Source organism: Glarea lozoyensis (assembly GCF_000409485.1).
Source record: "Glarea lozoyensis ATCC 20868 chromosome Unknown GLAREA4, whole genome shotgun sequence".
In the NCBI taxonomy this organism is placed as follows: domain Eukaryota; kingdom Fungi; phylum Ascomycota; class Leotiomycetes; order Helotiales; family Helotiaceae; genus Glarea; species Glarea lozoyensis.
Genome location: NW_007360999.1, coordinates 1,741,586 through 1,766,898, shown reverse-complemented (window position 1 = coordinate 1,766,898; position 25,313 = coordinate 1,741,586). Strand labels below are relative to the sequence as shown.

The 25,313-nt window shown below is 47.4% G+C and overlaps 7 protein-coding genes across 7 annotated transcripts; 4 read left to right on the top strand and 3 right to left on the bottom strand.

Moving 5' to 3' along the window:
• Positions 1 to 127: 127 nt before the first annotated feature.
• Positions 128 to 1,934, top strand: GLAREA_09943 (Class II aaRS and biotin synthetase; the record flags this gene model as incomplete). The annotated part of the gene is made up of 2 exons (XM_008086539.1): positions 128 to 1,761; positions 1,808 to 1,934. 2 exons carry the CDS (start codon positions 128 to 130, stop codon positions 1,932 to 1,934), a joined length of 1,761 nt encoding a protein of 586 aa, XP_008084730.1.
• Positions 1,935 to 3,797: 1,863 nt separating this feature from the next.
• On the top strand, positions 3,798 to 6,326 carry GLAREA_09942 (RNA-binding, RBD; the record flags this gene model as incomplete). Its single annotated transcript, XM_008086538.1, has 1 exon — positions 3,798 to 6,326. The coding sequence occupies one exon, from the start codon at positions 3,798 to 3,800 to the stop codon at positions 6,324 to 6,326; it is 2,529 nt and encodes an 842-aa protein (XP_008084729.1).
• A 389-nt stretch (positions 6,327 to 6,715) lies between these two features.
• Positions 6,716 to 8,331, bottom strand: GLAREA_09941 (MFS general substrate transporter; the record flags this gene model as incomplete). Its single annotated transcript, XM_008086537.1, has 4 exons — positions 6,716 to 7,248; positions 7,294 to 7,477; positions 7,524 to 7,925; positions 8,071 to 8,331. The coding sequence occupies 4 exons, from the start codon at positions 8,329 to 8,331 to the stop codon at positions 6,716 to 6,718; spliced, it is 1,380 nt and encodes a 459-aa protein (XP_008084728.1).
• Positions 8,332 to 9,882: 1,551 nt separating this feature from the next.
• Positions 9,883 to 12,603, bottom strand: GLAREA_09940 (Heterokaryon incompatibility protein, putative; the record flags this gene model as incomplete). The annotated part of the gene is made up of 1 exon (XM_008086536.1): positions 9,883 to 12,603. The coding sequence occupies one exon, from the start codon at positions 12,601 to 12,603 to the stop codon at positions 9,883 to 9,885; it is 2,721 nt and encodes a 906-aa protein (XP_008084727.1).
• Positions 12,604 to 13,955: 1,352 nt separating this feature from the next.
• GLAREA_09939 (S-adenosyl-L-methionine-dependent methyltransferase) lies at positions 13,956 to 15,054 on the top strand (the record flags this gene model as incomplete). The annotated part of the gene is made up of 4 exons (XM_008086535.1): positions 13,956 to 14,153; positions 14,204 to 14,308; positions 14,359 to 14,968; positions 15,023 to 15,054. 4 exons carry the CDS (start codon positions 13,956 to 13,958, stop codon positions 15,052 to 15,054), a joined length of 945 nt encoding a protein of 314 aa, XP_008084726.1.
• A 432-nt stretch (positions 15,055 to 15,486) lies between these two features.
• GLAREA_09938 (uncharacterized protein) lies at positions 15,487 to 17,490 on the bottom strand (the record flags this gene model as incomplete). The annotated part of the gene is made up of 1 exon (XM_008086534.1): positions 15,487 to 17,490. The coding sequence occupies one exon, from the start codon at positions 17,488 to 17,490 to the stop codon at positions 15,487 to 15,489; it is 2,004 nt and encodes a 667-aa protein (XP_008084725.1).
• Positions 17,491 to 21,067: 3,577 nt separating this feature from the next.
• On the top strand, positions 21,068 to 24,607 carry GLAREA_09937 (ARM repeat-containing protein; the record flags this gene model as incomplete). Its single annotated transcript, XM_008086533.1, has 3 exons — positions 21,068 to 21,315; positions 21,372 to 24,552; positions 24,599 to 24,607. 3 exons carry the CDS (start codon positions 21,068 to 21,070, stop codon positions 24,605 to 24,607), a joined length of 3,438 nt encoding a protein of 1,145 aa, XP_008084724.1.
• Between the last annotated feature and the right edge of the window lie 706 nt (positions 24,608 to 25,313).

Sequence of the window (25,313 nt, the reverse complement as noted above, 5' to 3'; positions counted from 1 at the left end):
GTCGTGTTAATTGATTTGTTAAATACACCCCATATCGGTTAAATGCACGGCCTATTCTGAGTCAAGTCGGTGAGTCTACAAAATACCCCACCAAAATTTAACCAGACAATTGACAACAAACACAAACATGGCAGCAGTACAAGAAATTGCTGATCGAACCAAGATGGACACGATCTATGTCGATACAGACGTCGGAATTGACGAGGAGAGCGCTACTGGCACAGAATCGAAGCCTTACAAGTCATTGGCATATGCCTATATTCAACATGGAGGGGCAGAGGGGAAAACATATCAGTCGCGTGCCTCAACGACAGGAGCTGTCAGCGCAGACGGAGACCCAGCAGAGAGACTCGTCTGGAAAGATCCTGCAAAAGCTGCTGTGAAGAAGGCACAAGGAGCATTGGATGCGCACAAAAAGAAGGCATTGAAGCAACAACAACAAGCTGCTCAAGAGGAAGAGAAAGAAAAGGCACGATTGAAGACCTTGGAAGATGCGAAGAAGATTACTTTGACCGAAGACCCATCACTACCAAAGGCCGTCAAGATCACCATTAGAGAAAAGGATCTTACATTGGGCGAGGGAGATGTAAAGGGAACACGGGTCAAGGTTTCTGGTCGCATTCACCGTTTGCGACAACAAAAGCAGGCCACATTTATTACACTTGTAGATGGTTATGGACATTTGCAGTGTGTTCTTACTGCTGGAGAGCTCACGAAGACTTACGAGGCGCTTACGTTTGCACAAGGTACTTCCCTAACGATGTATGGAGAAATGAAGAAGGTCCTTGCTGGTCAACAAGCACCAGATAACCGAGAACTCCATGTGGATTATTACAAGGTCATTGGCCACAGTCCATCTGATGCCGATGCGATCACCAACCGTGTTTCTGCTCAGCAAGATCAATGGGAATCTGCCATGTTGGACAGCCGTCATTTGGTCCTTCGGGGTGACACTGCTTCGTCGGTTATGAAGGTTCGTTCTGCTGTTGAGTGGGCGTTTGCAAAGGCCTACCGTGAAATGCACTTTACCAAAGTTAGTCCTCCAGCTTTCGTTCAGACACAGGTAGAAGGTGGATCTACTCTCTTCGAACTCGATTACTATGGAGAGAAGTCATATTTGACCCAGTCATCACAACTGTATCTGGAGACCGGAATCCCAAGTCTGGGCAATGTTTACTGTATCGAAAAGTCGTTTCGTGCCGAGAAATCTCTCACTCGCCGTCATCTTTCAGAGTATACACACGTCGAAGCTGAACTAGACTTTATTGATTTTGACGATCTTCTTGATCATTTGGAGGAGATTATTGGAAAAGTCATCAACACCATTCTCGAGGACGAGGAGATTGCTGGCTACATCAAAGAGCTTAACCCAGAATTCAAGGCTCCAACAAGACCTTTCAAGCGTATGCGATACTCTGATGCCATTGACTGGTTGAACGCCCAAGACCCTCCAATTCTCAACGAAGAAGGCAACCCACACGTTTTTGGAGACGATATTGCCGAGGCGGCCGAGCGAAGAATGACGGATATCATTAACCTGCCCATTCTCCTCACTCACTTCCCAGTGGAGATCAAAGCTTTCTACATGAAGAAGGAGGACGCTGATCGTCGGGTAACGGAGAGTGTTGATGTCCTGATGCCTGGTGTCGGTGAGATTGTTGGTGGTTCAATGAGAATGGAAGGCTACGAGGAACTGATGGAAGCATACGCTCGCGAGGGTATCTCACCTAAGGAGTATTATTGGTACACGGAGCAGAGAAAGTGAGTTTATATCTGTATTTCTTGTGATATTCGCTAATTTATCTAGATACGGTACATCGCCCCACGGTGGTTACGGCTTAGGTCTCGAACGATTTATTGCCTGGATCTGCAAACAACACTCTGTTCGAACGTGCTGTTTGTATCCGAGATTCATGGGAAGATGCAAGCCTTGAAGTGTTCTTTCTTTGAAAAGGGTGGATCCTGCTTTGGTTTGGCTTTTTTGGGATGCACCAAGAAGCTCTGCAGCTTGGTTTTGTGAAGCGCTGTATTAGACCTGTTTGACAGATTTCCTAACTTATGATAGATATCAGATAGCGGCAAGTTGATGATTGCTTATAGATTTTTGAAAGATGCTCCTGCAGGTCATGACGTTCATCTAAAGTTTTTCGTTTGTGAAGTGAGCCACTAGTCTGAAAACATGAAACATCAAAGTCTGCCCAACTCAGCAGCAGATATATGTGTGGCCACCATCGAAAGCGATTGAAAGAGACGCTGAGTGATATTCCGAAAGTTAAAAATGCAGTATTAGTCAATTAAGACACTATATCTGTAGAAGAGAAATGGCGAATTCATTTCACCTGTTCAATTAAATACCTATTGTGATAACTCGAGGCAGCTGGGCCTCCAGCCTATTCATCACTCTGCGTAGGCAGTCTGAGTTGATTCTTTGTCATCTTTGGCGAGCATCCAAATAGACGGACACTCCACTATGATCTGCGTAATGCTATCGTAAATACCAAGCAATAGGACCAGTCACAATAGAATCAGGAGCATACGACGGTCATTTTGCGGTCATTTTCGACTCCAAATCAGCATGATCAGCAAAATGACTTCCACCATTCTCCGATTACGCCGTCATGAGGCTGTGTTGCTGCGCTCTATATATGTACCATTTTCTGTTGAAGGTTGAAGGATTTGAGGATATACTACCAACAGGTGTCCTCCCACGACCACACACTATTGGACGACTAATCGGCCCCAGCTCCCGCGACCCCTTTTTTGCCCTTTTCGTCGGCTCCTGGATGCTTGTGCCTCAGGTAAAGAGCAGGCGAGACGCGATAGTGGGGAACGAGGCTGCCCCTGGGAATCCGGTCGCTGCCAAACCCTGGTCTCTCGGGCCAAGAGCTAATCCGCTTGCAGATTAGCCCCTATCACCACGGCCCAGCAGCGTGGCCGAAAAGGGAACTCTCATTTCGCTGGCTTGGATTGCTTCGTCTCTCAATTTCATTTGACCACCAGCTCTCCTCCTCTCCTCCTCATCCTCCTCCTCTTTCTCTTCTCTCCTTCTCTTGCGTTGCACTCGTTTTTGGAGTCCGACCCAAGCTCCCTCTTTATTGCTTCTATCCGCTCCTTCTTGTGTGTCGTCTTTTTCTCGACCGCAATCACACTCCTTAGTCAACAAAGACAATCTTTACCGCTCAGCAGTTTTCTTCTTTGCTAGACACCGTTGCGGCCTCCTTCATTCCTGATCTTTCATACATTCAAATCTGTTATTTCCCACCTTCTACAAGACATTTCGGATACTCGCAGTCGAACCAGCGGCTTTTGCATAACCAGTCCTCGCCGACCAACCTTCTTCAGCTTCTTTGTCTGTCGAAATTCCGATTAATTTAAACTTCCACCAATCTTCGAACCGAGCTTGACCTGTATTAATATCTTGGGATATTCTTGCATTCCTCCTGCCTCTCGCACACTCCAGTCTCGACTGCAGACTATTCGAATTCGAGCCCTTTCGACTTACGAGTCAGCGCGTTCTTGTATACACAAGCAATTAATATCACACGGGCATTTTTCTTGTTTATATATACTATTCTTGCTACCTCTCGGGCTCCTTGAGGTACATATATACACTTCCAATCGGCCAATCTCGCAGTTCAATTACATTCCAGTATCGATCGCTGATCTCAATCTTCTCGATTGGGTTTCGCTTTCCGCTCGAATTTTCGTGCCTCTCGAGGCACCTTTAATCCGTCAAAACGGCTGTACTATCTTCACTTGTGCGGGACAGTCTTGTCCTGCCACCGCATCTCCACGGGATGCAGGAAACTCAGAGCGCGGCGACTCTCGCAAATGGTCCAGGGGCGGCCACCGCAAGTCGATTCCCAGGCCATGCCTCAAAACCTTCGAACAGCGATACGGGCTTTTCCCATGGGGCATACTCTTCAAACCAATTTTCGATGGGTGGATATGGCGATAGACATCCGCGAAGAGCGAACATTCCTTCGATCAACACGCAGCCGATGGGTCAACAAGCAGCTGACATGGCAACACCAGGAACTGGGTTTGATATGCAATTTACCCCCTTGCTGCCATCTCAGCTGTTGCTCGGCTCTCCTTTTCAACCCGGTACACCTGCGGCATTTGCTAGCCCACAGTTCCAGAACTATGCCAACTTCCAGCAGCAGCAACACAATCAGCAACAACAACAGCAGCAACAACAGCAGCAACAACAGCAGCAACAAGGCGGCATGAACAGTCCGGTTCAGCAGATGTCCCCTCAGCTCTACCAGAGTTTGGTCTCCCCGTCTACATATGGCGCGCCTCAATTCTATAACCCACAATCACCGACTGCTGGCTCCTTTTCCGCCATGACCAATCAGATGGGCCAGATGCAAATCCAGCCATCTTCGCCAGTGCACATGTCACCAGGTCTGGTTTCTGGTACCAGCAGAACCGTATATCTCGGCAACATCCCGCCTGAGACATCCGCGGAGGAGATTTTGGGCCATGTCAGGAGTGGGCAAATTGAGTCTGTTCGTCTTCTGCCTGATAAGAACTGTGCATTTATTTCTTTCTTGGACGGAAGCTCTGCAACGCATTTCCATTCAGATGCTATTTTGAAAAAACTTTCCATCCGAGGACAAGACATCAAAGTTGGATGGGGAAAGCCTTCCCAGGTTCCTACTTCGGTTGCCCTCGCAGTCCAGCAATCAGGAGCTTCCCGTAATGTTTACTTGGGGAACCTGGAGGAGAACGTCACGGAAGACGAATTACGTGACGACCTGAGCAAATTTGGTCCTATTGACACCGTCAAGATTGTTCGTGAGAAAGCCATCGGTTTTGTGCATTTCCTTTCCATCGGCAACGCCATTAAAGCTGTCTCTCAGCTACCCCAGGAGCCAAAGTGGCAATCCCCTCGCCGTGTCTATTACGGCAAGGATCGATGCGCCTATGTTTCAAAGACTCAACAGCAGAACGCCGCCCAATATTTGGGCATTGCACCCGGATACGCTCATGTCCTCAACGGAGCTGATCGTGACCTCATCTCAAATGCATTGGCGCAACAATCTGTAGCAGCTGCTGCTGTCGCCACGACGGCTGGAGGAATCAACAACCTTGGTAATCGCACCGTTTATTTGGGCAACATTCATCCTGAAACTACCATTGAAGAAATTTGTAATGTTGTCAGAGGTGGCCTTTTACACCATATTCGATATATACCCGACAAGCACATTTGCTTTGTCACATTCATTGACCCTACTTCCGCGGCTTCTTTCTATGCTCTAAGCAATTTGCAAGGTTTAATGATTCATAACCGAAGGTTGAAAATTGGATGGGGAAAGCATTCTGGTGCTCTTCCAGCTGCAATCGCCTTGGCTGTTAGTGGAGGAGCTTCTCGAAATGTGTACGTTGGCAACTTGGACGAATCCTGGAGCGAAGAGAGATTGAGACAAGATTTCTCAGAGTACGGTGAAATTGAATTGGTCAACACATTACGTGAGAAGAGCTGTGCATTTGTCAACTTCACTAACATTGCCAACGCAATCAAAGCCATCGAGGCCATTCGTGGAAAAGAGGACTATCGTCGTTTCAAGGTCAATTTCGGAAAGGACAGATGCGGAAACCCTCCCCGACAAGTTCAACAAGGACAGCCCCAATCTCCCCGAGATGATCGTGTAAATTCACCACCTCCAAACAGCGGTGGTCTTCTACCAAGCCATAGCGGTTCGTCTCCAACGGGGTCGGCCCCTCAGTCAGCCAATGGCACAGGAACATTCCAGCCAGCACCAACTCCTTCCACTATTCTCAATGCCGGCAGCAACAACCCGTTGACCATGTACTTGAACCAGGTCTCACAGCAGGCTCAACAACAGCAACAGCAGCAACTTGATCCTTTCTCCGTTGCCCAGCTTCAACAACAGCAGCAACAAGTTCTTGCTGCTCAGCAAGCCGCTCTCTATGGTAGCAGCACCTCGCCATCAAGCATGGATGCTATGGATATGCCACAGCACAATCAGATGGGTCATCAACAAAGTGCGAGCATTAATAACATGAACGCTTTCCAGAATAGTTCCAGCGGTGCCCCAATCGTTAACGGACTCCTCGCGCCTGCTCGTAGTCAGCACAACCGTGCTGTGAGTTTACCCGTCTTTGCGCAGCAGCAAGAACAACAAGCTGGTTTAGCCCAAGCCGAGCCGCGACGAGGCCATCAATATCAAGGCTCATTCTCTGGTGGCATTTCGAACGGTAATGTGTTCGGGAATGGTTATGGCCTCGCCATTCAGGATGGAGGACACAACCACGGGTTGAACGGTTGGGCGGAGGAGGAAATTGCAGGAAACTAGAAAATATTTTTGAATTGGCGCTTGGATTCTTAATACTTTGCATGAATATTGTGTTGTAATACCTTTCTTGTGTTTGATTATCTCGTTAAATCTGGTTATATGCAAATCTTTTGTAGCTTAGCAGATGTTTGAGCATCTGCAATTGGGAGGAGCGTACTGGGTAGCTAGCATAGGATGGAATGATACTATATATTATCGAGCGAACTCCGTTTCGTTTATCATGTGATTTTGACATGGTAGAGATAATATCTCGAGCACCAATTTAATAGGTTGGAAACACGCGAGGGGATGACCGTGGCATGAATGGTATGTACTATTTCGACCCCTATCAAAATTCTTCTCAAGAAGAACAGGCCTGGCACAATGGGTTATTCTTTTCCAGCTCATTTTCATCGCATCGCTTCCAGCTCGACCTCGTCTCCATTCGTCCTTTTCTCGGATTTCGGCAGACACATCCATAGACTAGCTATAAGGATCAAAATGGCCAGTATGACGGGTTGAAGACTCTCGACACCCTTTCTTTGTGCTATCGCACCAACAATGAACGGAAATATAGCACCACCACCTCCCCCAAAAGCTGCGGCAAATCCAACAGCACCTACATGGAGATGTTTTGGCATCATCTTTGTCAAGAGTACCATGCCTGTAGGAAATAGCGGACCGATGAATACACCCAAAAGAGAAACAGCAACAGCGGAGATGATCAGGGATGGAACGAGCCAAAATACCAGTTCGAGCGCGAGACAAACGAAGATGTAGGCCAGGATTGAGTAGAACTCCCCAAGGCGTGCGGTGATGAAGGAAAGGCCTAGACGGCCCACCGCCATACCAGCCCAGAACCCAGCGGATGTGGCGCCGGATTGGAAAGATGAGGCAGCTCGGATTTTGGACATGAAGAGGACTACCCAACCACCAAGAGAGACTGAGAAGCGTCAGTGAGGCCTTAGTAGGGGGTAAAGATACCAACCTTCTGCTCCCATGTATCCGAAGATGAAAAGTGCAAATATCCAAGTGAGTTTGTGCTTCAGAGCTTCACGAGTCCGTCCAGAAGTCTGGGTATGCATGCTAGGATTTTCTTGTTGATAGACTTTTCCTGTTTGATTCCGGAATGTGAAGGCGCAGAACAAGAGTTCCAAACCAGCAATCCCAATCTACAAAGTCAACATGCATTCAAACCCGCCGAACGACACCACTTACCAGAAGATAATAATAACTATACCACTGCTGACCGCCCTTTGTAAAAAGCAATGTCGCAATGAGCGGCGCAACCGTCGCTCCAATGGCATAACATCCGTGTAACACACCCGCGATCTGGTTCGCATCGGCCATGTTCCCCAACCACGCACACCACGCCGAGTCAATAAGGCCATTGCCAAATCCCACGAAGATGAACATCACCACCATCACCGGATAGGGAGGGTGGATGGATAATACGATATATGATAGAAAATGGCATAGCGGCCCAATGACGGCGACGCCCCGTTGCCCGAGGCGGATGTGGACGGATGTGTTAGTTATCGCGGCCAATGTGTAGCCGGCGAAGGGGGAGAGGAAGATCAGGGAGACGACTGTGTAGGATAATGAGTAGTATGTTTCAAGCTGGGAAGTGAGTTAGTATGAGATGTTTGTTGTTGAGGTTGTGAGCGTACATATGGTATCAAAGCCTATTACTAGTCAGTCCAATTCTTCGGCCAAGCGAGTTCATTGACATGAAAGAAACCTTAACGAAAAGATTCATGCACACCCCATAAGACCCATCATTCAACCCCACAACCAAAAAACTCCAAAAGGCAGCGAAAACCTTCCATTTGTTCGCCGGATGGTTCCATCGCGGCCGCGCCTCAAACGCATTCGTCGGCGGTACAGCCTCACCTCTCACGTCGTCAGCAAACGTCACATGGCTATGTGAGATGCTAGGCGCCGCCGAGGCCGTCTTTGAGAGAGGGAGGAACTCCAGCAGTCCTACGTCGGTGATGTCGAGTTCGGTTTGCGTTAGCGTCGCCATGTTGCGTTATGTTTGTTGAATCTTCAGGTCGATCTATGAGTGGTGTTGGTGGAAGTTATATAGATATATACGTGACATGAACAACATTTCTGCTTTTGTTCTGTTCTGGCTTGAGGTGCGCCGCGCCGTGCCGCCGTAGAGCATATATCCGGCTGGCATCCCGTACGTGAAGAAAACTACCGGTGTTGGATATACCGGCGCGCTCTCGATCAATGCCACGTTGGGTAGGAGACTTGGCCATCGGTGCGGGGGAATTATGTCGGTTAGCCGAGAATACCGTTGATAACCTTAACTGGATGTACGTACATTTCTTGTGTAACCGGTCAAGTCACTTTCGTTTCTTGCCCGAGGACTGATGGCTGCTGGATCTGATATGTGACGTGTTGAGGTGCCACTGCATTGGGTAGATTGGGAAGAGTTCATGGAATGGGACGGCTGCAGGAGATTGGGATGGGGATACTTGGTAGGCTTGCCCGGGGCGTGATTTGAGAGTTCAAATGTATTAAGCAGGTCGTTCTTGACTTTGGTTTTTATATATTTGTGTTACCGTCTAGTCTAGTAGTGGTATCGTATGATTTGAACCGACCAGGGGGGATATCGCTGTTTGCGGTGCGAAGTATATCTCAATTCACTACACCCCCCTGTGAAGTGGTTGGGCCGACGAGTTCATAGATTGACTAACAGATTTGGAGAAAAGAAATCCGGTAAGTGCGGGTGGTCCTTGTTGTAGTGGGGGCTGACGTTGAGGATGCATTCGAATCGAAGGGTCTGGATGTTGAGATACATCTGCCAAGGTAACACAGAGTTGATGTAAGTACCCCACATCACGATATGGTACTGATATCAGTATTGGCAATTGAAATTTGATATAGGTTAAAATGTTATCAAAGCTTGGAACAGGCTTTGGAGATGTGACAGATATTTTGAACGATTAGCCGCACTTCAGAAAGCAGCCAGGGGGCTTATAAGAAGATTCCTTGAAGCTGAAGTGGCAGATTCCGAAAATGCATTATCTTCCTTAGGGGCCAAGGCGTAGCTCTGCTATAACACCTCAATAATGACTGACTGAGGCTTTATCGCTGTAGTCCGTGGAACATCTCTCCAAGGAAATCAGTACTGGTCGAAGTACTTTTCGCCTCAATCTTAAGTTTCAACGAAGCTCTATTATGTTTGCCCATATATCTTCTGCATACTTTCAATGATCCACAGCTAAAAAAAAATGGTCTGAATGGTTGAAATCAGATGCCTAACAGCCGAGCTACCTCTTAGAGCTCAAGTGGGCAAAGCTATTGGTCGGCCGACCGAAATCGAAGCCAAAAAGGGACGTATGGAGGTAGCTGAGTAGCTTACTTCCTTCTTGCTGGAATTGATTAGTCGCAACGGAAAGTTATCTGTATCGATGGTCAGAACCTCTGCTGTGTGATGTTAAAGCATCATGCGGTCCCTGTATATTCTCAACTATGACGAGTCTATCACAAACATATCCCAGATTTTTGAGTGGAGACCAGTTCTCTTCAAGCTTCACTGGACTTCTATGAGCTCATCCAGCTATCACACAATTCGAAAGTCAACTTCTAAACTCCCAGCTCTACAAGCTTCTCCATCCATAATCCCATGTACGTAACTCTCACCTACAATCTGATAGTCCATCGGAGTTGACTCTGAAACTTGTCTAAGAATAAAAGGAACGTCCATGTTGAAGAGAATACAGACTTTGTCTCCAGCTTGAGAAAGCGGAGGCACCAGTGCCATGTATCCTTTCTCCGTAATCGCAAACCTCCTACCAGCAGACGTGAGGCACATTGCCTCGAAATAATCCCGTAAATATGCCATGAGCGTGACAAAGCTTTTCTTACGTTTAGCTTGTACTGCTTTCATCAGCTGTGATAATTGAAGGAGAGCCATCTCAGGGCTGTACTCCCCACCAGTAGTATGAAACGACCTTCGTGTCACGCCAGCATCTTTGAACATCGAGAAGACCTGTTCATATGCCTTCAGAGCATCAATAAACCTGTCCAGTTGTGCTGGCCAATCATAATTGCCTTTCCTGTTCTCATCTCCAGCCAGGGTTGGTTTGTCTAAGACTCCGGGCTTGATGTCCCAGAGATTTCTAGTCCGGTCAGCTACTCTAGTTCTCCATAAAGCTTCCTGTCGAGACTGATACCCATTGATATAAACGTCTGGCAATCTTTCCGCGAGCTCCCGGATTTCAAGCTCTAAGAAAAGCATCTCAGCTCCAAATTCTTCACATCCCGAGCTGTGAATGTCGGGATTCTCCGTAGTGAAGGACCGAGATGACATAACTGAAATTTTGTCAAAAGTTATGCCACGCATAAGAATCGTCTCAGAGTCAGGCGCTTGTATGACTTGGGTTCGTCCATTTGACGCATTGTAGATGAACACCCCCTTCTTTCGCAGCCGGTTAACGCGTGATTGGCAAGCCCAGTCGGGGATCCAAGAAGGGATTCCAGATGTCTGTCTTGGATATCCGACGCCGGAGCCATACAAAATGTCCTCGAGCTCCGAATTTGTTAGTAGATACTTTGCAGTGTTTTTGAACACTTGCGGAGTGTCTATGGTGTAGTCTGGGGCCATGTTAGGGTCTTCTCCAGCCTTTGACATGCTCAGAAGCCCATAGACAAGATCTCTGGTGTCACTTGCTTCAGCAATAGACGTTTCCGCTAGAATCACACCTAGAGGAAGCCGATCAGAGGCGTCATTACCCTTTAGTTTATGCCTGTATGAACTGATTTGCTGAATCTGAGACAGAACGGCTGGCCGCTGCATTGACCACATTACCTTGTCGCTGCCAACAAGATCGCGATACCTTGGATTAATGAGTAGTAAGACCGCCCATTCAAAATCTGACCAGTTGATCCAACAATCACGACAATGAAGGTGGACCTCCTGAGCAAACGTGATCTCCTGGATGACCCAGAGTCGACGGAAATATGGATGGCCAAGCAAGCGGGCTAAAGCACAAAACCTTGGGTCGAACCTGTTGTATACTCCAAACAGCCATGTTCGGGCTGCGTTGTTCGGCCGAAATTGATATTCTTGACCTCCACTCGCCTCCTGCTTCTTCACCCTGCGACAAAAGTCTTCCATCAGCGAAAAGGCTAACATGGCATCTGGTACATCTCCCAGCCAGACTATTGCTCGATCAGCCCGCCGATATATTTCGCTCATCATCCCGACTTGTCGGGTCTTTTCCTGATCATCCTGTTGATCTATGCATATGCAATCTATCCAGATGGTTCGAGTATTAGAGAAACACACACGGTCCCTGATAACCTCAAAAGCATTTTCCGTCACAGAGCACCATTTCCCATCAATAAGAATTCCCTTTGATTTCACAGGATTTCCCCACGTATATGAGATAGCATCATATTTTGCATCCTGAAGCCGGATATGCCGTATTCTTGTGTTGATATAGGAGCCGAGAATCGAATCCGGAGGGAGCACATCAAGGACGCGAATGAAACCAGGTTTTAAAGACTCGTACTGGTAATCCAACTGGCCTAGTCTAACTGCGCTGACTTTTGGTTCGAACTCTATGCGGCAATGTCGTAAAGAACCCCGAAATGGAGTTTTAAGGTGTTGCCCCCAGACCACAATCGGAACTAATAACACTACGATTGGTATGACTGCGATGAAGAAAGGAAGTTTTGAGCATGGCTCTTCCGCGCTTGGCCAAGTCCAGCATAGCAATTTGCAAACTGGCATCGAGAATGACACACTATACTTCGAGGCTGCAAGGCTCGCAAACACCGACTGGACCAGGATGTAGTTTTTGGCACCTAGCTTCTTGAAAAACAGCCATTCCATCAAGTCGTTAGACCACTTGCAGAGACCTGTGTAGTCATAAATCATCGTGCCGAAAGCTAGATAAGTTAGGAAGCCTAAGGTAAGAGCAGGGAGAACTGCCTTTAAAGCTTGAATCCAGTATAAAAAGTCGACGGAAACAAGAATTGAAGGTAAAAAATAACAAAACTCCTTTAACGAGGGGAATGGAGCATTCGGTCCGTCATGTTGCATCCAGCTCCCAATATTTTGACGCAGGTGTACGAGACCTGCCAGGTAATGTAAGATGCAGAGTACTATCAATCGGATCTTGCTGCCAATCTGGTCGCCAAACAGATATCGAAGAACGAGGCCGAGGATGAATATACATGTAGTTGATAATGTACCGACAAAAAGTCTCCCGAAATATGTCCCAAACACTTCGTCCTCATCCGCTGATTCTGTCGCCTTCACCTGAGGTTTCGCCATCGTAGAGAGTGATCGGAAATAATTGAAAGACTTACATTTGACGTGACGCCGTCGCGCAAGATATATACAGAAACTGATACGGTTATCTGTAAAAGCCATGACTTGGCAGCTGAACGCTCGCTCTAAATTTGGCCTCTATGGTGTGACCGACAGAAGGCTCGCAGCCACCACTTTGATTATTTAGCGTCCTGAATGTGGCTTACGAAAGGCATTTCCTTGTGGATGACATATCTCCGAGTAAGCTGTTCATTATTCTTGTCTCCAAATTCGCAGATTCCAAGTAGAGCTCAACGAGGCTCAAAATCAGAGCTCTGCATTGATAGGATATACTTTGGCAGTGACCTATTTCAACTCTTTTTGATACTGATTTAGGTTATTAGTATATGATATAGTGGTGAATGACTTATCTTAACAAGTGCGATTCGAAGTACCTGCCGGGCGAAATACCCTAATCGAGGAATACACCCAATCAAGGTATCATATTCAAGAGGCCTCGACAAATGACAAATTGTTCATTCTCAGGTGGTGTTTTCCACACATCATCGGATATCGGAGCGTCATGGTGTTGTCGCGTTGATATATTGTAATATTGTAGTGTTGTGGTGTTGTGGTGTTGTACGTAGTGTGTGTGCTAACGGAACCGGAGCCGACTGTAGATTTCCTATTCGGCGCCGCATCGGACCGATGAATTTGGATATTAGACGTGAAACTACTATACCTTGCTTAAATATAGCACTCATTTTCGGGTATAAAAGATAACTGTATAGACAATATATATATACTTAGCTTAATCCCCTTTAATAGGGACCAAACAAGCAGTAAACCGAAAGCGAGAAGTTACACGCTACACGCTACCTCGCTACCTAATTTTCGATAACAGAATTAATGACGAGAAGCTTCACTGTATATATTTATTTTATTGGCATAAAGAAAAATCTTTAAGATAGATGTATATTAACAAACTTCTTTTAACTTTAGATGCGGTGAAAGAGTAAGAGAGTGAGCATCGTACTTTGTGTACGATCTATTACTTATCGAGGTTCGGAGCTCTGCTCAAATTCTCAATAGAGGTGGTGATATTATGAAGCCTTTGTAGGTCAGAACTCATCTTGGCGACCGCGAGGTTGTCAATACCATATCGTTTCGAAAGCAGTGACATTGCCGCAACATTTCATTGGTCCCTTCACCCCTCAATCGACATGCGTCACATCGCTTGCTTGTTGTCATCAAACCATCAGCATCTCACAAAACCAAACCAAACATTCCCTAAGAATAACCCACTATCACCAACTTCAACCCTTACCGAATCTGTAAAAGGATTGACGACCCATCGCCAAATCTCTTGCCTAACAATGACATCCTCAATCTCCTCCCAAGTAAACACCCACTACTCGAAGCTCGCCCGCGAGACAAACGAGAAGCACTCAAACGAATGCCAAAAAGTCGCCTTATCATTCGGCTATTCCCTCGACGAACTGTCCACCATCCCGTCCGGTGCGAATCTCGGCGTCAGCTGCGGAAACCCGCTTGCGCTGGCTGGACTTAAGGAAGTACATGTCCCCGGGACGAGAACGATTTCGACTGATTAAGTCACATATAGGGAGAAACGGTAGTCGATCTCGGCTGTGGCGCTGGCTTTGACGTTTTTCTCGCTGCGCGCAAAGTCGGGGGGAGTGGACTGGCAATTGGAGTTGATATGAGCGCCGTCCGCTACCCTGTCTTTTCTGTCTACTTCACTTCCTAATGAAACTATAGGACATGCTAGACCGCGCGCGCTCAAACGCCTCGAAATCCGCCATCACGAACGTAAAGTTCGTCGAATCAGTTATAACATCCATCCCTCTCGCCTCGAACTCAAGCGATTGTGTCATAAGCAACTGCGTGATCAATCTCGTGCCTGAGAGCGACAAACCGCTTGTATTCAGCGAAATCCACCGGCTTCTCAAACCAGGAGGGCGTTTGGCTGTGAGTGATATCTTAGCGAGGAAGGCGATTCCGGAGCGGTTGTTGAGGGATATGAGTTTGTATGTGGGTTGTATTAGTGGCGCGAGCCAGGTTGGGGAGTATGAAGGGTATTTGAGGGCGGCGGGGTTTAGTGGTGAGTTTTTGTGTGGGATTGGGGTGTTGGTGGGATGTTTACTGATGAGAGCCTACGTGCCAGATGTTTTGATAGTTGATAAGAAGAGTGATCTTAATATATACAAGGAGAATGATCTTCTGCTCGACTCGGGAGCTGGAGGGCAGAAGACGGCAAAACCGCCTTGTTGTGCCATGCCACAAGAGTCGAATGCGAAGGCTATAAGCGGTGATGAGAACGAGTCTTCGGAACAACCGTCTGAAGATATTGACTTTAATGAGTGGGTTGGTAGGTTTTCCTGAGTCTGGTATACTTAATTGAAATGCTAACAGAAGACTGAAGGATCATATGATATCTACGCGGTGAAGCGATAGAGATTAATAAAAGTCCATGTCATCGTAAAGGCTAAAGCAGATAAATCAATCATGTGCAAGTACCAGGTAGTAACAACATGCAGTCCGTCGAATTGAATCCTAACGGTATCACTAAGTGCTAACAGCAGAAGAGGTGTAGCTTCGTTACGTCTTATCTGGGCTTAGGTGTTAGTTGCTTTAACATAGAAGAGTCCTCTGAGCGTTGGTGGTTTTGTTCTCAAGGTCAGGAAGAAACCAAACTACAGAATTCAAAATGGGAAATATCGCCGAATAATTCATATTTTGAATTCCTTACCTACATACTCTCCATTTCGCTTTCCACAACAAGCTCTCGCTAACCAAACGCCATATATACAAACCCCTTCAACAACCAAGTCCTAATCCCACCCAAACTCCCAGAACCATACAATCCGCCCCACTTCAAGTATATACTCAATAACTCCCGCCCTCGCCCTTCACCTCGCCCAAAAACCTCTCCGGTACCCCCCTAGCAGCAACACCCTTCGCCCCAACATACGCACCCAGAAGCCCACTCCACAAAAAGCGTCCCTCAGTCAACTGCTCAATCCGTTTATAAGCTAGGCCACTACAATACGGTAGTCCCGTATTCGGATCCCTATACCGTGCCGCATAGCTCGTGATGGCGCATTTTTCCTCGACGGCCTTCGCGCCCTTGCGGGGGTCTGTGAAGAGCGGGTGGTAGCGGGCGGGGGTAGGGAGGGTGTTGGGTGCTTTGGTGAATTTCTGACCGTGGAAGAGGATCTGGGTTTGGATTTCTTTGTCTTTAATCTTTTCGGGGGAGAAGTTTGTGAGGATGAGATATTGGATCGCTGTTGTTTCGGTGGTGGGAGGCGGAGGGGTGAGGGATTGAGGAGGGGGTGGTGGGAGAGTGGGAGCTTGGATCTGGGGTTGGAAATGGGGTGGAGGGATTATGGCAGGGTGGTGAGGGGGGTGAGTAGGATATTGCGGTTGCGGTGACATGAAATTGTATCCGAATCCGGGGAGAGGGGTTGATCCATCAAAGTGAGGTTGGATTGGGGGTGCGAGTTTGAAGGCAGGATGGGAAGGAGTTGAACCAGGATAAGGTGGAATTGGACCATGCATTGGTGGGGGAGCAAGGACTGAAGAAACGCGACCACCTGGTATTGGCGGAGGAGGATATGGACCATGCATTGGTGGAGGAGCAAGTACTGATGATACTCTTGGTGGTTCTGGAGTTACTGAAACAGGAGTCGCTTGTTTTGGCGAAGGAGGTCTTGGTGGTGCAAGAATTGGCGATTCTTGTATTGGCGTAGCATCATCTGGGAGTGCTGACGCGGTTGATGAAGATTTAGGATTTGATATTGATAATAAGGAGGGATCAATATTGTCTTTTTCAACAGAGGCTTGGACGGTTTCTGATGGGGTAGTAATTGAAAGTCCTTGAGATTCTGCTTTTGGTTCCGTTGAAACCGTGATCGACTTTGCAGCCTCCGCCTCTTCCATCTCTGCAGCTTTTCTCTTCTTGGTGGTAGGCTTCGCCTTGGGCTCGTCGTTGGTGACAAATATCCTACCAACCTTTTTCAATTTCCCTCCCACCCATTCTGCCATTCCACTCCAAGATGTAATTACTGGCCCTTTTAGTGTTCTGTTTTGCAACGCCGCAAGCCTTAATCGTTGCTCCTCCTCTCTCTGCTGCTCCATTTCTTCCCATTTACTCAGACTTTTGGCATTCGCTTTCTCCACCTTGGCTGCTTGCTTCAACCTATCGGCCTGTGTCATTGGTGGTTTTTTTGCAGCTTCCTTCAACGCAGCAGCTTTCTCCATACTCTTCAGTTGTTTTAGTCTCTTGATCTCTCTTTCCACCATCTGTTGATGTAACTGCTGTTTACTCTGCTTCGTCGTCCCTCTTGCTGATGCTCGAGTTGGCGCATCCTCTGGTGTTGGTATCCATGAAGCTCGTTCTGATTTTTTCTTTGGCCTTGGTGCCATGGTATGTGCCTGTGATGCTGTAGGGTCTATCTTGACCTTTTTCCTGTACAATTTTGGTATGCCATCATTCAATTTCCGCCGCTTCGCCTTCTGTTCTGCTTTATTCTGCTTTTGTAATTCCTTCTCCCCCTCCAAATCATCCGCGCCTGCTGCCGGCCCTTGATCGTCATCGTCATCAGATGAGTCCATCTGTACATCAGAATCAATCTCAACATCGTCAAAAACCTCGTCGTCGTCTGCTTCTGCGAATAGAAGTTCGAGTTCATCATCAGGTTCTTCTTGTTGTATTAAAGAATGAAGTCTGTTTCCCGCCGTGGACCGTTTTGCCCTGGATGTCGCCAGCCATTCTATCTTTTCCTCCTCCCCGTCACTCTCACTTCCACTGCCACTACCAGAATTTGATGGTGCATCATCTTCTTCCGCCCCGGAGCGCATCGTCGTGTCTTCTGTTATTTCGCTGGGCATCGTGAATTAGATTAGATATTGCTGCACATAGCTCAGTGCTTTTCAAGTACTGGATTCTCAGGGATTAAGAGTTTTCCATCTTGCGCCGAATTTCGATACTGCAAGGCTGTAATTGCCGACAGGCGTTGAAGTCAACAACGCCAAATCTTGACTAGCAAGGCTGTGGAGATTCGCGAGCCGACCGCGTCTAATTTAGCCACGTGATTATTAAAATGTTCCGGTTCCGCGGTCTAGACGCACGAAGCCATATGTGCAAGGAGCCTCGTCGTTCATCTATTTTCAGCATACAGACTCGGATGCAATGAGGCGCTCAACGTATCTCAATTTAGCTGGCGCGATCCTATTACAGCATCCAAAAATGTATCTAAATACCTTCACTCTAAACCATACTTTATTTCGCATCTTGGTATTTCCAAGCTCTCAACCAAACATGCCACGTAAGGTGAATTGTTCAAAACGATCGCGTGCACACCACGGCACGACTTGCCCGAGTTACCATATCCCTGAGGCCGCTCCCAGAGATCCGGCTTTGTGGGTGGTGGACTTGGGGTTTCGCAGGGGCCGAGTTCCTGTTTCGGATTCGGGATCAGCACTGTCGTTGTCTGCAAGAAATCAGGGGAAGACAGCTCGCACGACATTATTGGAGGGAGTGATGTTGTTTACGGAGCGCGAATCGTGATCTTGTGTTTTTGGTGATTTTGCTTTGCATAAATGTGGGCAGTGTGAGTTTGTGGAGGTCCTATGGGCGGGATGATTGAGTGGTAGTCGAAATCGATATTTGTTTAGTGAAGTTGGTAAACATGTGTATTTCGTAAGTCATTTCCAGTAAATGAGATATCTAGATTCGGGATCAACCGAAAGACTGTAGCTGCGCCATGTAATTCCTATTTGACGGAGTCGTTGTTATATATACCTTCTAGTTGGTAGTACATGAACTCGACCGATAGCATGGTTGCTTCTTCAGGAAGCACCAACTTGTAAAGAACTTTCAGACGATATAGTTATTTAGCAAGATCTTCCCCTAATACAAATCAGGGCTAATCACAATCTTAGCTGGTGCTATTGAGCTGCTCTCAATTTCATTGATGAAGTCGTGATAGATCTAGAACACACATTACTTAGGAGGACACCTAAGCTTTCTTCATACTCTCCTAAATGTAAACGGACTGTCTTTCAGTGAAACTTATCGCATGAATTGAAAGCTTGAAAGGTACCGAAGCTAGTCATAAGCTGGTTATGAGACGAGAACACATAACCGGCCATTATTATTTTGTGTTTGTCGTAGCTTCTTGTTCGCAACGCTCACTTGGTGGACGCAGTTCCAAGTCCACTTGGTTCGTCTCTGCTTCAGAACATTCGACAACAGAATGTTCCAAATGGCTTCCATACGAGCAGCTAAAACCGTGAGCCTGTTTCCATGTCGTTGTTGATGCGTTCTGCTGTTCTTCGTTCAACCCCATACTTTCCGTAGGAACCGGATTGACGTGAAGGTCCTCAAAGTGGAGACGTAATATAGGATGGCATAAGATCTGCGCTTCTATTTCTGGCCTTCGACTCCACCGAGTCGGACCTAAACTTTGTTTGAAGATGTGAGACTTCTTCTAGAAAGAAGTTTAGATGCGAAAGCTTCGTCCATATGTAGCAGGGAAAGGTCTTTGTCGAGTTGTACTGAGTTTACCACGTTGCTTGGCTGCACAGGTTGTCGAGAAGACTTTGTTCAAACCAATAACCAAGCGCCAACCATCAAACTAACAATGTCAATTGACATACGTGAGACCGTGTAAGCAACAATCATTACGCAAACAATAGTTGATCCTCCAGCGTTACTAACCACTAGACGCTTCGCGCCTCTACCAGAGCCTCCCTCGGCTAGGATCCCATCGAAGCATTGAACCATTGGTGCATGTACCGCACGTTGTTGTACTATCCATAGAACCATAGTCGCCGAACGCTGTCTCATGTCATCGAAGTTGTCTGACGAACTCAACTAGGGAGCAGCTCATCATGCGAAAGGTAGATTGTGGAGCGTGTGCGAGTAATATACTAGTAGTTTTAGGATTTTGACGTGGCCCTTCGGACGGCGATGCTAGGGCTGAGTCGGAGGTGAAGTTGGCTGTAGAGGTGGTAGGACAATGTATGCTGTTCGACTGTCGTCATTCGAGTGCTGAAAGATTATCCTGTCATGTCTTGAGGCGGACGCCAAATAGTTTCACATAGAGAGTCGTGGTGGACAAGATATAAATGCCAAGAAATATATCCTCAAAGCTGGAGTGCAATACCAGACTTATACGAAGCTCGACAAGGTCTTATTGAGAACATTCAACAGAGTATATGATATTGTATCAAGTCAACTGAATTAATATTGTCATTTCATCTGAGTGTCCTGTCTCGAAGAGTATCAGCTTGTCCAATGCAAGCTGCACCATTCTGTCGGTAGCGGTAACGTGACTGATTTCCTACGCAACTTGAACCTTCGTAATGAACAAAACCACCAAGGAAGTACCTGTCAAGCACCAATCACCAACCCCAACCAGCATCTTCGCGCTGCTCTCGCCTCGCGGACGCGTGGTTGGGCGCTCCAAAATGTCTGCGATGCACTGCGTGCAGTCAGGAGAGCCATTCAAGACTCCGAGCGAGGGAGCCATTCCCAGGTTGGCACAGGACTCCAGTCGAAGAAGCGAGGAGGCAGAGCCCCTGAATGGAATTTACCTTGGAGGTATGAAACAGCGTGCGAGTTGTTGTAGACGACGCAATTCGCTCGCAAAACCTGGTGCGCCCCAGTTATTTCTGACCTGCCAAATCCTCAAACTCTCCTGGGCTCTCCACCACCACCACCAAAGTCCTGACCACATCTTCTCTCTTTCTTCTGCTCGCCGTCTTCCCTTTTAGCTTTGGGATCCCATCTCATCGCCATCGACTCCGCATAATTGCCGGATCCTTCCTTCTCTCTCTTTTCTTCCGTCTGAATCCTTTTCGACATTGGTCTCGACCACGCCATCCTCACCCCTTCCGAACTTCTTCTCTCTTAATGAGGCTTGTACATTGAGAAACGCTGTTATCACCAGCCAGCGTCCTCTGCCATCCCGTCACCCTTTTTTTTGCTCGACATCGGAAAGATACTTGTTCTCGAGAACTGCTTAATCCTCGCACTACAGACCTCAGTATCAACATCTGCAGATTCGTGTGCGCCACAGACCACCGATCCCTCTCGGCTCATTATCTACCCTCCTTCGAAAAGTAAAAACCAGCCTTCCCCTTTCGCACTGTCATCGAACGAGACTATACTCGAACAACTGCGGGATCAGGATTTTATTTGTAATTAAAACAGAATCTCATCGATAGAAACTGTTTTTCCGCCGTCATCGATATCCTCCTTTACGAGATCCAAAGCTCCGAGGCCCAGACCTTTATTGTTTAAGCATCAGCACTCGGCATTCACGCACACTTAACTGCCATCACGCTGGCAATCTGTCGCGGACAAGGATTTGACGGAACGCTATATTCGCCCGACAGCCCCTTTCTACCATCTCTTGTACGAGTTACGGGGGCGTTTATTTGGTGGAACAAATAATCTATAATGTCATCTGCAAGATCTGAGCACCTCACATTGGGCTATTTACCACAACCCTCAGCTGGCCTTTCACGATCAAACTCCTCGACGGCCAATAATTCTCCCACAGAAGCCTCCAGCACGAGCGCTCTACGATCCCCATTCGGTGTGCCAGGCGGATTGAACTCAGCAGGAAAGATGGCTGGCAACACGCGATCGGGGGCTGGTTCTCCTTCGCATGATCTAGGCAGCTCCAGCAGAGTCTATTCAAAAAGGTAACTTTCAGCAATTGCAGATGGCGGACGGGCTTAGCTGACAGAATATGAAACAGAGCGCGAGAAATCCAGGCCCAAGAAGGTGTCCCAGTCAACGTATGGGGCCCTGGACCTCCCACGAGCGGAAATTCGACTCCCCTTCGCGAGAATATTCCCGAATCTCCTACAGACGGTTTCCCAGACTTTACACATCTGCCAACACCAGAAAGCCTTCCACAAGCCAGACGAGCTCGAGCAGGTACAGTTCCATCCCGGTTTTCCCCGGGTGGTGCTCCAGGATTGACTGGGTTGCCTTCTTTGATGGCAAAGACCTCTCGCCCAACACCGTCTCCAAGTCCATTCAAATCGCCATCTCCAAATCTGGGTGATATTCAAGATGCGAGCACTGCAAGTAACGCAGCATTGTTATCGCGTCTGCGAGCTGGATCCATGCCCCAGCGAAGCCAATACGCTCCTAGTGCCACGTCTCCATTTGGCGTCTCTGTGTTCTCTTCGAACTGGGCATCAGGACGTGAGAGGACATCCACTCTAGCCAGCATTCAGAGTCAGGGCTCCAATGGACCAAGTTCTCCCGCACAATCATCATTTTCAAGGGAGGGAGCTGCGGACAACGAGATGAGAACTTTGGATTATCTTGGACTGGCAGACACCCCACAACCTCCCCGGGCTCAATTGGTCAACCCATTTCTTGCTAACATTGCCGATATGTCAAAAGCAAATAGCCGATTCCGATCATATTCCGTTAACGCAAAAGAGAAATACGCCGAGGAAGAAGACGACGATGATTATGGCAGTGGCGGTTTGACTCCTTACGAGACACAGCAAGCACAGCTGCAAATGCAGCTCGCGGCCACAAATGCGGCGATTCAGCAGCACAACTTGGCCGTTCAGGCTTTTGCAAACCAGGCTTCATCCAACAGACCAAGAGCAAGAACTGCTGGTGTTTTGGAGTCTCCGGCCACGAGACTTCTTCGAAATTATTATCCTACCGCATCCAGACTTGATAGTAGCCTTAATGCTTCTGATATCCACATTTCAGAATCTCAAGAATACGAAAGCTTGCCTGAGGCTGTTGCTGCCATGACTTTAGGTCGCTCGAATAGCCGCAATGATGGACATTTGAATCCCGATGATAGTCAAGAAGGCCCAACTAGAGCACTTTGGCTTGGAAGCATTCCATCTTCAACGACCGTCTCCACCTTGATGGAAATGTTTAAATCACATGGCCCTATCATATCCGCTCGAGTGCTAACCCACAAGAACTGTGGATTCGTCAACTTTGAGCATCTGGAAAGTGCCATATCTGCCAAGGGATTAATGAACGGAAAGGAGATCTTCCCAGGAGCTGGACCTGTCAGAATCAACTTTGCAAAGCCGCCATCCCCATCCGGGACCCCAGGACATGACGGGGCCTTCCCATCACCAAGTCCTGATCCATTTGCCAAGGAGAATAGCAATGGTGGTGCCGAAGCTCCAGGTGCTACCGCTGGCGTGATCTCTCGCCCGGGTACTGCTCCATTGGTCATGCCAGCACTTCGAGACCTGAAAGCTGAGATCCTCAATATTGTTGGCGAATTTGGAGCAAGCCCCGAGGACAAAATCAAGATAACCCAGAGCCTTGATAATGCGATCATGTACGATAAATATGAGGCCGAGATTCCACCTATTCCAGAGCCATCACCAAATCGGGTGCATGATGCGCCAAAACTTCGAGAAATTCGCAAGCGTATTGATAATCAGAGCTGGTCGCAAGCTGAGATTGAAGGGATTGCTGCAGAAATGCTTCCTGAGATTGCTGAGCTTTCGCCTGACTACTTGGGAAACACTGTTGTGCAAAAGTTATTCGAGCACTGCTCTGATGACATGAGAGATGCTATGCTTGCCGAGATTGCACCACACTCGGCTGAGATTGGTATTCACAAGAATGGTACCTGGGCAGCACAAAAAATAATCGATTGCTCAAGAAGTCCAAGACAAATGGGCATGCTCGTCTCAAATCTCCAGCCATACACCGTTCCTTTGTTCCTTGATCAATATGGAAATTACGTGCTTCAGTGCTGCTTGAAGTTTGGGTCTCCTTTCAACGATTTCATATTTGAAGCTATGCTTAGCCAGATGTGGAAGATTGCAGAAGGAAGATTTGGTGCCCGGGCTATGAGAGCTTGTCTTGAGTCTCACCACTCGACCAAGGACCAACAACGACTGCTCGCTGCGGCCATTGCCCTTCACAGTGTCCAGTTGGCCACCAACCAGAATGGCGCCCTGTTACTGACATGGTTTCTTGATACATGCACGTTCCCACAGCGTAGGACCGTGCTGGCACCACAGCTTGTGCCACATCTGGTCCACCTTTGCACTCATAAAGTGGCTTACCTCACCGTGCTGAAGGTCATCAACCAGAAAGCCGAACCAGGAGCCCGTGATGCTATCTACAAAGCTCTCTTCTTCTCTCCTAACGACGAGACGCTTGAGGCTATCCTCTCAGATCATGCTTGCGGTGCCACTCTTATCTTCAAGGTCCTCACCACTCCTTTCTTCGATGATACCATCCGAGCACAAGTATTTGAGAATGTCCGAAACGTGCTCTTGAGACTCAAGGCTCAACCAGCACAGGGCTACAAACGACTTATGGATGAGGTTGGTTTGTCTACCAGAAATGGTAGCACTGGACCCAACCATAGCGAGCATAGATCTGCCAGTCACTCAGTTGAGAGAACACGTCCAGGATCGAATCACAGCCAGGTCAATGGTCACGTCCCTCCTCAATATGCCAATCAATTCTTCCCTAGCATGCAGCCAGCTCAATATGATGCCGGAATGGGTATGCAACGCACTGAAAGCATGGATTCTAATCTCGCACAAAACTATGGACTGCAAAATCCAATGTTCTCTGCAAATGGATATGTTGTCCCTCCTGTGAGCATGCAGCAATTTCAGCAAAACTTCTTGGCCCGTACCAATCCTCCAATGAGCAACTTTTATCCACAAGCTGGATTCTATAATAACGCAAGCCCATCCCCTGATCATTTCAGGAACCAAGGACAGAGCGGCAGTGTCATTCAACCTCCAAATATGACTCCAAGTCCAATGCTTGGCCAAAATCCATTTGCTCCACCTGGACTTTTCAATAATATGCAAATGGGAGGTGCTGCGTATGGATATGCCGGTATGGGGATGCAAGGCGCTGGATATGGCATGCAGCAACAGGAACAGCCGGTCAATGGAAGGCGGGGCAGGGTGCGTTGAACAATTCTCTTCGATTGTGACGGATGCTAACAATTAGCAGAGATAAACTTTCTTTGCGTATCTTATTGGATTCATGTTAAAGCTTTACTTCAATTGCTTTGGTGTATGAAATGTGGTCGTGGGAAAATGGAGTTCTGGGTGGGTGTCTTTTTGTGTGCGTTGATAGCAAGAAAAGCCATATGAGAAGGATATATGTTCGTGTATACATTGTTGAGATGCACAGGGTGGAAATTCCTCCATTCTGGTGCGGCGGGATTTGGAAGTTGTGTGGACATGACGACCATTCTTTAGCAATCTTTTGCTTTGACGGAGAGTTACGTTTAGCAGATAGAGCGGACTTTAAATTTTAAAAATATACAATGATGTTATGCCAGTCTTTTCTCCTTATATCATAAGCTCTCATTTATTATAACTTGTAGTCTCTAGAAAGTACTCGGTGAGTATCCGGGAAACGAGTTACAATATTTGGAATCATATTTCTATTGAGATGTCCATTGCAGTGTACCATATGTCAATGAACTTGAATTTCGACATACGACTTCGCCGCATCTGGACAAGCGTGAATAAGCGTCAAGCCCCTTGTGCACGCCAAAATTTGCTCTAAGGATTCTGTCGTCATTGGACCCCTCGGCCTGACTCAATTTTTCCAACAACGGCGCCCGTTGAAATCCAGACCGCATATTTTTATATCTAATGTCCATGGATGAGGAAGGCCTTTAATCGAGATTTCGTTGGTTATATCTGTGTTCACT